Below are 14311 nucleotides of genomic sequence, written 5' to 3' on the forward strand. Positions count from 1 at the left end.
CAACATAAAACACCATTTCCGTGGGATGTGAAAGATTTTCTTCAAAATGTAATTCCATTGTATGTACTTTTTTTTTTTTTCTTTTTTTTTGCAGTACACGGGCTTCTCACTGTAGTGGCCTCTCCCCTTGCGGAGCACAGGCTCCGGAGGTGCAGGCTCAGCGGCCATGGCTCACGGGCCCAGCCGCTCCGCAGCATGTGGGATCTTCCCGGACTGGGGCACGAACCTGTGTCCCCTGCATCGGCAAGTGGACTCTCAACCACTGCGTCACCAGGGAAGCCCCTCTAAGATATATTTTTAAATGAAAATCGCAAACTTAGGTCTAACAAATATTATTCTTCGATATTTGCTTCATTAATTTTTTTGGCTAAAATATTTTAAAGCAAATTACAAAACTCATGACGTTTCACCCTTAAATACTTCAGTATACATCTCTGAAAAATAAGGAAGCATTTCTACCTTTATCACAAGATCATTATCACACAAGAGTAATTCTTTCACATCATGAGCTAGTCTGCATTTCAATTTCCCCCAATACCTAAAAAATGTCTTTTATGATTGCTTTGTTTGAGCCTGGTTGTTTTGCTCTTAATATTTTTGGAAGGAAGGAAGGAAGGGAGGGAGGGAGGGAGGAAGGAAATTGAGCTACATATTTGTGGAAGTCACAGATTGTTAGCATTGACCATGAATTCTAATTATACTGCCACCAAAATGTGCAATGCACTAGGCTATCAACCGGGGGTACAGCGGTGAACAAAGGAGACCCTTGCCGTCCTGGCGGAGCACAGGAGACTTCGGGGAGCACGCTCCCGTTAGGAAGTCTCCAATGCAGCATGACTGGTGCCTCCAGACCGTGTGAGCCTGGCTTTCCTTATTCCCTCCACACCATCATCACTGCAGGTGTGTTTTCCCAGGCCGGGCGCACGGCGGGTCGCTCTCGCTAACCCGAGGCTTCCCAGGCGCCCAGGGCCCTCGGGTGCCGCCGCCCAGCGGAGCTGGCTGCTGGGCCGCGCCGCCGCGCACCACCGACCAGCAAGGGCGCCGTTCGAGCCCCCAGCCGGCTCAGAAGAACCCCTCACGGCCGCCCTGTCCCTGGTGCCCGCTCCCCTAGGCCCGCAAGGCCGATGCTGGCGCCACCTCGAGGATTTCTCACTCCTGCCAGCCGCCCCCAACTTTTCAGGCGGTACCCGAGGGTGCACGCAGGGCTCCTGGCGCAGCGGAGTCCCTCCCTCGAGGCCTTGCCCCGCTGCCGCCCGGCCCGACGCTGCCCCGCCGCCGGGCAGGGCGGGAGCTGGCGCTCGGGGTGCGGCGGAGCCTGCCGGGCCGTTGCGCAAGTTGCGCTCGGGCGTCTATAAGAGGGGCGGGCAGGCATGGAGCCTCAGAGGAATCGAGGAATCGCGGCGCCAGCAGCTGCGAGGTAAGAGCCGGCGCTCTCTTTTCTCCTTCTCCGCCGGTCTTTCTTGACAGGCCACCCCATCCTGGGGAAACTGAGGCGGGCGAAGGGCAGAGCGGACGGCTTGGTTCTGGATTGTGGTAACTTTGCACCAGAGTTCTGACCGGAGGGGAGGCGGCTGGGAGCCGGGAGCGTTGGATTTGGGGCTGGGCTGTGCCTGTGCCCTCGGGGCGGGAATCTGAGCTCATAGAGCCAGCCAGGGCCCCAGGAGACTGCCAGAGCCGCCAGCCCTGTCGCTGAGATGCTTTGCAAATGGCCTTGAGCAACACCCCCAAAGATCAGAGTACCCCGCCGCCATGTGCAGGGGGCGTGCGTTGAGTTTCTGAGGAGTGCGAGTTAGGAGGGTTTTGAGTTTCCGAGGAGAAGCCTTGCTCTGCAGGTGAGATTTCAGGCATCATTTTCCAGCAGGGTTTCTGACTTTTGAATGCGAGGGGCTGTATAAAGCCCAGGACCTAGGAAGGGACGAGGTAGTAGAGGTGGGCAGAAAAACTGTCAGGAAGAACCCAAATCTCCCAAAGAAATTATGCTGGGTCTCACCATATCTGGCCTCAAAGCTGTGCGAATTGCCTTCTACATTATGGATAAAATAGGGTTCCTCTGGGGCAACAGAACAGCAAGTCATGGGAAAGGCCTGTTACACTTTTCTCACTGTTAACAACTCTCTAGCCAAAACTGATAAAGACACACTATTGGCAGATGAGACCTACCAGCCTCGCTCATAGCCTGCCTTCCCTCCTAGCTGCTTTAGATTTCATTGTGGATGGGTTTGCCTTTACACTCCAGTTTCTATAGCTTAAAGGTGTGGCACTTGGGAAAAGTGAATTCTTTTTTTTTTTTTTTTTTTTTTTTTTTTTTTTGCTGTACGCGGGCCTCTCACTGTTGTGGCCTCTCCCGTTGCGGAGCACAGGCTCCGGACGCGCAGGCTCAGCAGCCATGGCTCACGGGCCCAGCCACTCCACAGCATGTGGGATCTTCCCGGACCGGGGCACGAACCCGTGTCCCCTGCATCGGCAGGTGGACTCTCAACCACTGCGCCATCAGGGAAGCCCAGAAAAGTGAATTCTTAAACACAGTTCAATCGAGTGACATGGTGGCCTGGTTGTCATTTGAGGGTTTTTTGGTTTGTTTGTGTTTTCTGGGGGCTGCATTGTGCAGCATGTGGGATCTTAGTTCCCCAATCAGGGATGGAACCCGAGCCCCCTGCAGTGGAAGCACAGAGTCTTAACCACTGGACCGCCAGGGAAGTCCGCTGGTTGTCATTTGAGACTAGCAGCTTTGGAGAGGATGAGAAGGTAGTCTGCAGGGGAGGCGGGGCAGAGGGCAGGGACTTGAAGACACCACCCCAGGAGCATGAGCTGGATGACTCCCCGCACTGACCTCTGTCCGCTCTCTGGTGTTTGCTCTGTAGAGCTCTGAGGCGGGCAGTGGTCAGCTGACACTGGTGGGACAGAGGGTATCCAGTCTCTTTCCCACCAGGACGGTGAGCAGAATCATAGTCATTCCCACTCTAACGCCCTCCTGAGCGGAAAGGCCTTGCTGATCCTTTCTCTCGTGTAGGCAGGGGGAAAAGGCAAGAGAAAAACAGTGGGTGTGATTCGGTTCTTTTCTTTTCAAGCAGTTGAGGACATTGGGCTGAGGGGAACGTTTCCATGTTGGCCAAAGGAGTGTCCTTCTCTTATTTTGTACATCTTATGCCCAAAATAACTCTTCTTGGTATTTGGGGGAAATATTTTCCTCCCCCCTCCATTCCAGGAAATGGTTCCAATCGCCAAGGACAGAGCCAGGGAGATTGCAATGAATTCCGTCCTGTCAGCCCCAGGCGGATGCCTCTTGTGTCTGAGTGGCTCATGCAGGGTACGGAGGTGGCCGCTTGGGAGAGCTCTCTTCACAGAACCTGGGTCATTGTCCCCGCTCTAGCCTCGATGCCACCTAGGGGAACGTAGGGGTCAGAGAGAGAGAAGGGCTCCAGGGAGGTGGAGTCCTTGTGGTATGTGCATCCTTCAACCACATGCATATAAATTTAAAGGAAAACCGAGCCAAATTCTCCTGCAATCAGTCAGTCAGTAGGCCCTGTTCCCACCCGCAGTAGGAGTCCAGTGGTGACAGCTCCCTTGTAGCCTGCCAGCGAGAGCCTTGAAATTCTTCTTTGTCCACACAGTTGTCTCAGAGAAGTAGAAAGAGAGGCGGCTTCTGCTTAAAAACAACCCACCTGATGACTGGGCCCACAGAGTCCTTTGCACTACTCCATGTGTGACAACAAATGTGCCTTGCTTCTCAGCAAAGTGCATTTTACAGTCTTTCCTGCTCAATTTGTCAACTCTCTGGAGCGATCGGTGTCAATGCCGATATATCATCCATCCCCTGGAAGAGTTCATCCCCATCTGTGCACGTATTGAGTTTGTACTCTGGGGTGCTCCAGGCTGGGGGTGCCAGGGAAGTGGGGGGGAAACCACAGGGAAGACTAGCCGGGCAGAGCAGAGACCTCCGAGAAGGGCAGGAGGCCCAGAGCACAGCAGGAAGAGCCAAGCTGATGAATGGGACCAAGGCAGGGAGCATCTGAGACAATAGTTAAGATGGAGCAGGACTCAGGAAGCTGAAGGGAATAGGGGCCTATGTGGTGCTAGAGGACATCTATGGGATGCAGGAAGCCGACCAAAGTCCCCATGAAAAGGAGACCAGGATGCTGAAGCATTTTCCATCTTCATTAAGAAAGTTTCTTAGGAATTCCTGCTGGGCAAAAGTGAATTCTAGATCGTGACTTTAAAATGGGAGCAGGTAAACCGTTGTAGAGGTAGGTTAACCTTGTTAGACAATGAAGATCAGGGATGGGAAATATTTCATTCATTCATTCAACAAAAATTTAATGAGCACCTGCTCTGTGCCAGGCCCTTGGGAGATGCTGAACAAATGGCATATCCACCACTCCTGCACCCGGCAGACATCACTAATTGATCACGGCACCTTCTCCCTCTGAGACTGGATGGAGCTTCAGATTCGTCTCCACTCAGCACTCCAAGGAACCGCTAAAAATTGATCAGAGTTGACACGGGAATTGAAACCTATTTGTTATCCCTGATGAGATCAAATCTAAGGGTAGTTTCTAATGAACGGGAAGAATATAACCCCTCGCACCCACATTCTGGCTCCCAGTTAAGTATGTTAACGTGATTTCTCAACCAGGCTTCTGGTTGTAAATAAGAGAAAACCACTCATGTTAGCTCAGTGTTTTCAACTGTATATTGCAGCCAACATTTAAAAAACAGAATGGAGACTCTCAAGAGTGCATCCCCCATAGTAAAGGTGAATTTTATTTCCTGACACTTGTTTCTCTTACATGTGTGTATCTATATGTCTCCTGGATGAAAAAATATATTCAGAAAGTTGAAAGCTACTCAAGTGAGTAGTATGTGTGGAAGAGTATCTCACACTGGAGGCTAAGGACAGGGAGAGCCTAGAACCAACATGGTCAGGAACCAGGAAGAAGGTCAAGAAAGAGTCCAGGCATTGACCATAATCCACCTCTCAGCAGCTGGATGGACCCTGGTCTCTCTTAGCTATTCCATGCATGTGATGCCAACCATGGCTACCCTTGATCTTCTGAGTCCTCATCAGAGGCAAACTGGACTCCTCGGAGCACTACTTTAAATTACCAGGAGAGACGCTAATTGACCCAATCAGGAGCTGGAGGAGGAAGGGACACGGAAAGGGAAGAGAAGAGTATTCTGGTTCTCTTGCCCACTATTGCTCATGCAAACATGGCCTCCAGGATTTGTGTGTGTGTGTGTGTGTGTCCTGAGCAGGGCAGATTCCCCGAAAGGTCCCGACTACACATAGAATCAAGCCTGGGACATTCTAGCTCTCCAGCCTCACATACTCTACCCTTCTACCATATTGAATTCTCCCAAACCCACCATGGTTTCCCCCAACTCCACATTGTTCCCTTGGCCTGGAAGGCCCTGCTTGCTCTCTTCCCCCTGGGGAACTCCTGTCCTTCAGGTCTCAGTGCAAAGCTCTCCTCACCTCCCCAGAGTCACCCCCTTTCCCCATGATCCCCCAGTTCCATGTTCCTTCTCTTATAACCTTCACCACGCTGTGTTAAAATGAGTTGTTTAAGCTTCTATTTGTTCCACTGGATTCTGAGTAACTCGAAGGATCAGGATCCAACCTTCTCTGTCTGTTCATCCTTTGTCCCTTCCCCATCCCCAAGTCCCTTCCAACTTGGAGTTAGGGAGAAAGGAAGGAAGGAAGGCTGAGAGGGAAGAATGCGAGGGAGCCCACAGGAAGGATTTCTACAGGGAGAGAGAGGGTGTAGACTGTCCAAAGCTTTTTCCGTAAAATTAACAGTAAATACCACATCACCTGAATTTAATTCACACTAGCATACCAAAGATTGCTGGAGAGAGAGGTATGAAAACCTGATGGCTGGAGAAGAGAAGAAGGAAGAGAGAAGGGTGTGCCCTTACTAACCTCTGATACTTTCTACCGGGAGAAGACAGAGGAGTTTGGATAACTCAAAGCTGGCAGCCTCCACCAGCAAAGGCCTCTGTGACCCAGAGCTCTCCCCACCTCCCCTCTGACTGCTGGAATCCAAAGGCTGTGGGCAGGCCTGCCCTGGGGCCAGCCAACCTTCTAGCCTGAATCTAGAGAATTGGCCCCCCCACTTTGACATAGAGGCCCCCACTTCGTCTGCTGCATCCCCCAGGACAAGAGGGGAGGTGAGGGAGCTCATGTCTGGAGGCGGCCAGCTTCTTGGTGAAGGCGGAGGCAAGCTGGTCTGTGGAGGAGTGGGTGGGTGGCCTTTCCCAATTTCCATCTCCGTCCTTTTTGTCACCTGTGCTGAAAGCATTAGCCTGGGAGTGGTCAGAGCTCCTCACTTCCACAGAAATAGCTTGGCCTCCCTGCACAGCCAAGGTGGCACAGCCCCACCCCTCCCTGTCCCCCCATCACACCTCCTGTGCCAGCTGAGAGCCACCATCTTCTGAGACCTCTGCTGGGGGTGCCCCTCTCCTCCACCTTCACAAACCCATTCCCCCCCATTCTCAGGGCCCTTATTAAATGCCACCTCCTCCAAGATGCTTCCTTGATTCCCTAGCTGGAAATACTGGTGACAACAGCTAACATGTATTGGGATTGGCCATGTGCCAGGCACAGAGCAAGCATTTTACATACATTATCTCGTAACAGCCACAGATGGGAATTATGATTTGTTTCATCCCCATTTTACAGCTAAGAAAACTGAGTCTGCAAGAGGTTAGCAAATTTCCCCAAGGTCCTATGCTCCAACTGAAACATAGCTCGGCTTTAGAGCTCATAAGTTTACACACGACTTCCTCCCCTGAGTTATCCAAGGCATTTTATCTCTTTAAACATTATTCCTTGCACTGTAGTTAATTAGGTAAATTCTTAAACCAGTTGTTTAAGAGCACAGTTTTGTTCTTTACTTTTATTTTTAACAAATAATATATGTAAGTAGTTGACAATGCCGAATACTGTGGTGTACTACCTGGGCTTCCTGGGAAAACCACCAGTCTTCAGCCCCGACTGTCCCCACTCCTGATCCCACTTTTCTGCGATTGCATGTCTCCTTATCTCTGTCCCTGGCCCCCAGTGGGCGATCAATACATGTTAGCTGTCAACCATCAAACAGATACTGAGTAACTAGTATGTGTCAGGTGCTGTGCTCAGTGAAGCTGTAGTTGCTGTCTTGGATTATCCCTCCCCTCCCCAGTCCCCAAACTCTGCTCTTACCAGCCCTTCCCCGCAAACCCAAAATCTCGGGCCACAGCCAGGCCCCACCCAGGTACTGACATTCAGGTGAACCAAGAAAAGCTTGATGTCTGCCTGTGGCTGGGTGTATAAATTAATTAGCATTAAGTTTGGCTGCACTTAGCAGAGACCCAAAATAACAGTGTCTTAACCAAGACAGAGGTTATGTCTCTCACACACTCAGTACAAGTTCAGAGGTAGGTGGTCCATGCATGTCATCTCTCCTCCAGCAAGTCCTCAGTCCTCCCCTCCAGCTCCCTACTCCAGTGTTCATACGGTAAGGCCCTCGTCCTCATGACCCAAGAAGCACCAGAACGCCAGCTACCACATCCACAATTCAGGCATCAGGATGGAGGAAGGGATGGAAAAGGGAGGGGCAAAAGCACACAGCACAAGAACTGCCACATTGCATTTCTTATATTCAGTTGGCCAGAGTTTAGTCGCATTGCCACACCAGCTGGGAAATAGAGTATTTATTCTGAATGGCCACATCTCTATCTAAACCTGGATGTTCTACTAATTGCGAAGAGGCAATAGGTACTGGAGACGATCACCAGCCTTTACTAAAAGGGTTAATGTGTTGATATGTGTGTGTGTGCATATGATGTGTTATATGTGTGAGCATGTGTGTTTCATGTTGTGTGTGCCTGTTGGCCAGAGTCTCCCCATCACTTTGATCTCAGATGGGCCTGTTACGAGTTCTCTCTGCAGCCCCCCCAGGGAGCTCCCCTAACCCTGGCCTCTCATCTTAGTCAGACTTACTCAGCAGCAGTTCCTCAATTCCACGTTTCAAGGAACTATGATTTATTTCCAGCACCCACTGAAGCATATTATCCATGGTGATAGAGGGGGCTAGTAAAACTGTTTTTCCACTCAGGTATTAAAGAGTGGCCATTATGTGAGGGTGACTATGACCAGAGTTAATCTGGTAATAAATTCTCTTGGGAAGGAGGGTGTCATTAACACATGAATCCTAGAAAAGTTTACCACTCTATCTTGTGCTGCAGGGGGAGGACCTAGAAATACCAGGCACCCTCTTGAGATGGCCCAGGTGCGGCGATGGGCCTAATGCTAGATTCAGGGTTGGCTACAGGTAGTGGTGCCAGAGCATTCCAAGCCCTGCTGAGTAATTACACAATTCAAAAAAAGCTGATATTTACTCCCCAATTAACCTTTGAACCAGGTGGTGTGATTCATTCCATTTTACTGAAGGGAACTGATGCTTTAGGGAATTAAATATCTTGCCCAGATACACACAGCTAATAAGGGCAGGGCCCACTGATGAAGCTTTGGGGCCTAACCACTGTGCTTCCACCTTTGCTAGGGTTTCATGGAATCACACTGAGGGGTTAGCACTATTTAACTCCATTCCTCAAACATTTGGTGGGCATGTTTACTCAGGGAATAAGGAGTTAATAGAAGCAGTATTAACTTTTTAGGAGAGAGAACAAGCACAAAAACATTTGACATGCCCCCTCCCGAATTACTTAGTATTTTTCATACATGAAGGTGATACAGGGGTACAATCTCATAGCTTCATCCTAGAATAGAGCAGGGTATTTTTTCCCAAATGCCATGGTCCCAGGAGCTGCCCTTGGTTGGTCATTGGAGTGGCTTGTAATTTGCGCTTCCCCTTAAAGCTTGGAGAAACTGGTGGGGTAGGGTAGAAAGGACACAGCCTTTCTGGGTGAAGCAGCTTTGGCTGTGAATCCTGGCTTTGCTACTTACTTGTTTGACTTTGGACAAGTTAGCGCGTCTTCTTGAGTCTCATTTTTCCCCTTCGGTAAAATTCAGATTAAAAAAAACAGGACTTCTCTGGTGGCACAGTGGTTGAGAATCTTCTGCCTGCCAATGCAGGGGACATGGGTTCGATCCCTGCTCCGGGAAGATTCCACATGCTGTGGAGCAACTAAGCCTGTGCACCACAACTACTGAAGGCCGCGCACCTAGAGCCCGTGCTCCACAACAAAAGAAAGCCCGCGCACAGCAACGAAGACCCAACGCAGCCAAAAAACAAATTAATTAATTTTTAAAAATACCTTTGATCAAGCATTATAATATAGAAACAGACTTTTTTTTTTTTTTTTTTTTTTTGCTGCACTGTGCAGCCTGCTGGATATTTGTTCCCCAACCAGGGACTGAACCTGGGCCACCACAGTGAAAGCACCAGGGAATTCCCAAGACTGCTTATTTCTATTATATTGCCAGAATATGAATTATACTAAATTGCCACCTATGGACAGAAAATGTGTTACCTGTTTTTATCAAGACCCAGATGAGGCAGAACACAAAAAGCAGAGATGAACTTTTTTGCCATCTCCAGGACCTTCATGCTAACATTTACTTACTCTTGATCATTATTTCAGGCTCATCCACACGTACTTAGCATGGATCATTGGCCACAGGCTCACATGCCTTTAACCTGATTACCTTTTGCCTCATGTATCTCATTAAAACTTTGCTGCTTAATCAAGGTTCTGCATGCATATTATTAATGTTAGAATTCATGGTTCCATGACTTTGAAAGTTTCAGACATTCTGGGTGAACGTGTTATATACTTTCTCCTGCCTTCATGCCTTCGCACCGGCTGTTTTCTTGGCCATTATGCAACCAGTTTATACTCTTCCTGATCCCTCCTTGGCCTTCAATACCCAGCTCAGGTGACACCTCTTCCAGGGAGCCCCCCTTTGTATTCCCACAATATCTTGTCCTTCTTGCAGAGCTCTTTCTTCCTGTATTGGGATGGCCTGTTTACCTGTTTATCTCTCCTATTCAACTATAAGCACTTTGAGAGTAGAGAACATCCGTTGTCCACCGTAGCATCCTTGGTGCCCAGCACTGTATCTGACGTATTATCAGACCTTCCATAAGTGCCGGTTGGATTCAATCTCCCAGTGGGAGAGGAAGGAAGTAATAAAGCCAGTGATAAATGCCCTCATGGAAATATCAGTGGGCTGCTGTGAGAGAGTTAATGGAGAGGACAGTAACACAATCTCTAATAATAGGGTAGTAATAGAGTACACTTCACAACACCTTTAAAGCTCTTTCACACATGTTATCTAATTTGATCCTCATAAAAGCCTGGAGATAGGTATATTGCAGGGGATGCAGGCAGGAGTTTTTAGCGGTTATAGGATATGCCTGAAGTCATGAAGCTAGTAAATGGCTGGATTCAATCCATACCTTAAAAGCCCGTCCATTCGCTCATGCCCTGTCTTCCTGCTCTGCGGTCTACAGCACACCTCACCGTGGTTTTCTTGATGCGGCCATGCCTTTCCCCAAGGGAATGCATTTCATTACTGTATTTCTAGACAATGAATTGTCTTTGAAGAAATGATAACCACAGCAGAAAGCAAATCTCATTTTTATCCGCATCTGCGAATGTGGTTGGTAACGTGACATGTGGGTGTTCTCTGAGATCCCAGCGACATGCCACGTGTGGTTCCTTCTGTTTTCAGGCCCCAGAAGCACAACCCGGGAAGAAAAATGCGTTGTGGACCCCTGTGCCGATTCCTGTGGCTTTGGCCCTATCTGTCCTACATTGAAGCTGTGCCCATCCGAAAAGTCCAGGATGACACCAAAACCCTCATCAAGACGATTGTCACCAGGATCAATGACATATCACACACGGTAGGGAGGGCCTGGGAGACGAGGTAGACCTGTGGCTGGCCCGTGGGGAAACCGGACCTCAGAGGTTGGCTGAGGCTGTGCAGCCTCGCGCAAGGGGCCTGGCGGCCTGGACGCCTCCCGACCGCATGGACAGCTGCCTCTGCTCTCCTGCCCTCCCCTTGCCTCCCACCCCCTCACTCCCCTTCCTCCCAGACTGGAATCCTAGTGCCCAGGACCAGAGCATAACGGTCCGGTGTCCCCTTGGCAGGTGACCAGGGCCCCAGCAGCACCCTCTCTGGGCCTCCAACACATCTCTAGAACGTTCTGATCATTAGGCATTCTTCCTGGCTGGTAGCTGAACTCTGACCCTGCGAAGCTTCTCCTCATTACTGCTGGTCCTGCCTGGCAAGCCCTCTTTCACATACAACCCTCTACGTATTTGCAAACAGCTCTCAATGTCCCCTGAGTATTTCCTCTGGGGTCCACGAGCCTATACCTTCAGCCACTTCCCAGATGAGGTCGGTGTTTAGAATTAGGAAGGCTACGTGAGAATCCTCACCCTTCTGTTCTCTATCTGTAAAATCTTAAGCTAGTTAAGCTCCTCAATGTCTTTACTCCCTGGTTTCCTCATCTAGATAATAAGACTATCTTAATAGTCTTCACAAGGTCATTTCAAGATTAAACTAGATAAAGCAAGTGACACACACACACACACACCCCTGCAGAACCAGAACAGAGCATGCCCTCTTCAAAGGTTTTCAGACGTGGCTTTTGATAGCCCCCTGCCTTAAAAACCAACTTGTTCACCTGCATGGAGCAATCTGGAGACTTCCACATCTCCTGGCCACTCTGGATTTCTAACAGTAACCTTGGGCAGCCAGGGAGCCGTTAGGTGGCCGGAAGCAGGGACAGCTCAGAACTAGATAGTGTCTTGAACATTTCATAGGGAAAAATGCTTAAGTCTCCTTGCTTTCAAAATAGTCATTCAACAAGCTGCACATGATAGACCCAGAGTGTCCCAACCGGTGTGGTGCAGGAAGTGAGCGCTGCGGGCAGCGGGGGAGGGGGAGAGCCCCTCCTGGTAACCAGAGTTATTGGAGTGGAGGAGTGAGACGGGGCTTCGATCCCTAAGGGGGTGAGACTTCGTGGAGAACCTGTCTGGCAGGAAGGCGTCCGCTGGGGGTGGAAGGGTTGGGGAGGGGCATGTATGGAGGACCTCAATGCCTGGGGAAGAGACTTAAGTCAGTAAGAAATAGGGAGTCATGGCTGGTTCTATAGCAGAGGCATCTGGAAGAGGAAACAGTCTGCTAAAACTGGTCTGGAAGGGTGGTTTGGGAAGGGCAGGAAGACAGAAGCCCGGGAGACCAGCTTGGAGGCTTGGAAGCCACGTGGGCACAAGAAATAAGGGCCTAGGCAGGATGGTGCGGAAGGGGGAAAGGAGGCACCTCCACGCTCGTGGGAAGGGCCAGGGGCTTTGCGGAGCTGACTTCTCTCCCCCTGAGCTCTTGCTCTCCCCTTCCTCCTGCATAGCAGTCCGTCTCCTCCAAACAGAGGGTCACTGGTTTGGACTTCATCCCTGGGCTCCCCCCTGTCCTGAGTTTGTCCAAGATGGATCAGACATTGGCGATCTACCAACAGATCCTCACCAGTCTGCCTTCCAGAAATGTGATCCAAATATCTAATGACCTAGAGAACCTCCGGGACCTTCTCCACCTGCTGGCCTCCTCCAAGAGCTGCCCCTTGCCCCAGGCCAGAGCCCTGGAGACCTTGGAGAACCTGGGCGGCGTCCTGGAAGCCTCTCTCTACTCCACGGAGGTGGTGGCCCTGAGCAGGCTGCAGGGGTCTCTGCAGGACATGCTGCGGCAGCTGGACCTCAGCCCTGGGTGCTGAAGCCTTGAAAGCCTCTCTTCCCAAAGCTGAGGGAAGAAACCTGAGCTTCCAGGTGTCTGCAGGAGAAGAGAGCCTGTGTGGACATCCTTTATGCAGGCCTGCGGGTCATTTCTCTGTCACTCCTCTAAGCCGCTCTTCTTCCAAAGGCAGAAAACTCCAAGGCAGGAAACCAGAGATATAACTACATGGTTCCATGCCCACCGACCGGGAAGGAGGGCCCATCCAGCAAACAGTGGACTAGATCTGGGATTTTCACGGAATTCTTCCTCCCTGTTCCATCTCCCTCTCACTGCATGCTTCACCGTGACCTGGGGTGATTTCAGACCCTTTGGACGATCAAGCAAGATTCCCTCTGAAAATCCGGGGAGCATCGTAAAGGCTACAGGCACACACAGCTGGATACTTCCACGCAACACAAGTTGGAAGCATTTATTTATTTATTATGCATTTTATTCTGGATGGATTTGAAGCAAAACGCAAGCTTTTCCAGGCTCTTTGGGGTCAGCCAGGGCTCAGGATGCTGCTGGGGTGCTGTTTCCAATCCCATCAATGGGCCTGACCAAGGCAAACCCATTTTGACTGACTTGAGGGTCCTCAAGTTAGTTTTCTAGAGACTGGCTTTGTTTCTACTGTGATTGACATTTTTTCTTTTTTTTTTTTTTTTTTTTTTTTTTAGTCTGCGTTGGGTCTTCGTTGCTGCACGCGGGCTTTCTCTAGTTGTGGCGAGAGAGGGCTACTCTTCGTTGCGGTGCGCAGGCTTCTCATTGCGGTGGCTTCTCTTGTTGCGGAGCACGGGCTCTAGAGCACAGGCTCAGTAGTTGTGGCGCATGGGCTTAGTTGCTCCGCGGCAAGTGGGATCTTCCCGGACCAGGGCTTGAACCCGTGTCCCCCGCATTGGCAGGTGGATTCTTAACCACTGCACCACCAGGGAAGTCCTACTGTGACTAACTTTAAATTACAATGTTTGCAATGGCATTGCCCTGAATGGATCTCGAAGTGCCAGGTTATTTTTAAAAAGAAGAAGATGAATTTTGTCAAGTGTAACATATAGCCGTGTGCAGCGGGAGGTAGGGAACGTGTTGGTGGGAGGGGGAAGAATCCAGAATGTATTTTCTGAATAACATTTGTGTGATGGGCTCTTTGGGTGGGGTGAGGTCATTTTCTCATCTTTGTGGTTTCCGTGAAGAGGAGATGACTCCTTCAGGAGGGTTGTGGTGTTTTGCCAGCCGCCCATGGTCGGAGTGGTGAGGGGGCTGAAGCTGGAGATTGTTGGGGCAGTGGTGGGCTCTGGCCTTCTCTGACTGCTAGAGAGTGGTCTTGCTCATCAGGGAGTGAGGACTCCACATTGCAGACAGTGATCCCCAGGGCAAGGGTCCTTGGTGTGGCCCTTCGAATGGTCTGGGTTGATCCCACACTGGCTTTATAACATGGTAGTGTCCCTCTTTGGGTTTTGCATGCTCACCCAAAGCAAGGCCATGTTTCCCATCCATTTGGGAAGGATTTTTATTCCAGTGGGAGGGTGAAATCTATAGGGGGTCTGTGGGCTTTAGCAGATGGTCCCAAGACCTGGGTCAACACTGGGACAGTGAGTC

The 14311-nt window shown here is 50.3% G+C and overlaps 1 protein-coding gene across 1 annotated transcript; it reads left to right on the forward strand.

The window, feature by feature from the left end:
• Positions 1–1341: 1341 nt before the first annotated feature.
• Positions 1342–13348, forward strand: LEP (leptin). Its single transcript, XM_060108184.1, has 3 exons — positions 1342–1417; positions 10679–10850; positions 12360–13348. The coding sequence occupies exons 1-3, from the start codon at positions 1371–1373 to the stop codon at positions 12717–12719; spliced, it is 579 nt and encodes a 192-aa protein (XP_059964167.1). The 5' UTR covers positions 1342–1370; the 3' UTR covers positions 12720–13348.
• Positions 13349–14311: the final 963 nt, after the last annotated feature.

Source organism: Mesoplodon densirostris, chromosome 9, assembly GCF_025265405.1.
Source record: "Mesoplodon densirostris isolate mMesDen1 chromosome 9, mMesDen1 primary haplotype, whole genome shotgun sequence".
Lineage (NCBI taxonomy): Eukaryota > Metazoa > Chordata > Mammalia > Artiodactyla > Ziphiidae > Mesoplodon > Mesoplodon densirostris.

What these genes read in the sequence shown, in the direction of transcription:
- LEP (XM_060108184.1), top strand. Translation starts at nt 1,371, where the DNA reads ATGGAGCCTCAGAGGAATCGAGGAATCGCGGCGCCAGCAGCTGCGAG. An exon ending in GCGGCGCCAGCAGCTGCGAG is followed by an intron (nt 1,418 to 10,678) that starts GTAAGAGCCGGC and finishes TTCTGTTTTCAG; the next exon opens with GCCCCAGAAGCACAACCCGG. An exon ending in TCAATGACATATCACACACG is followed by an intron (nt 10,851 to 12,359) that starts GTAGGGAGGGCC and finishes CCTCCTGCATAG; the next exon opens with CAGTCCGTCTCCTCCAAACA.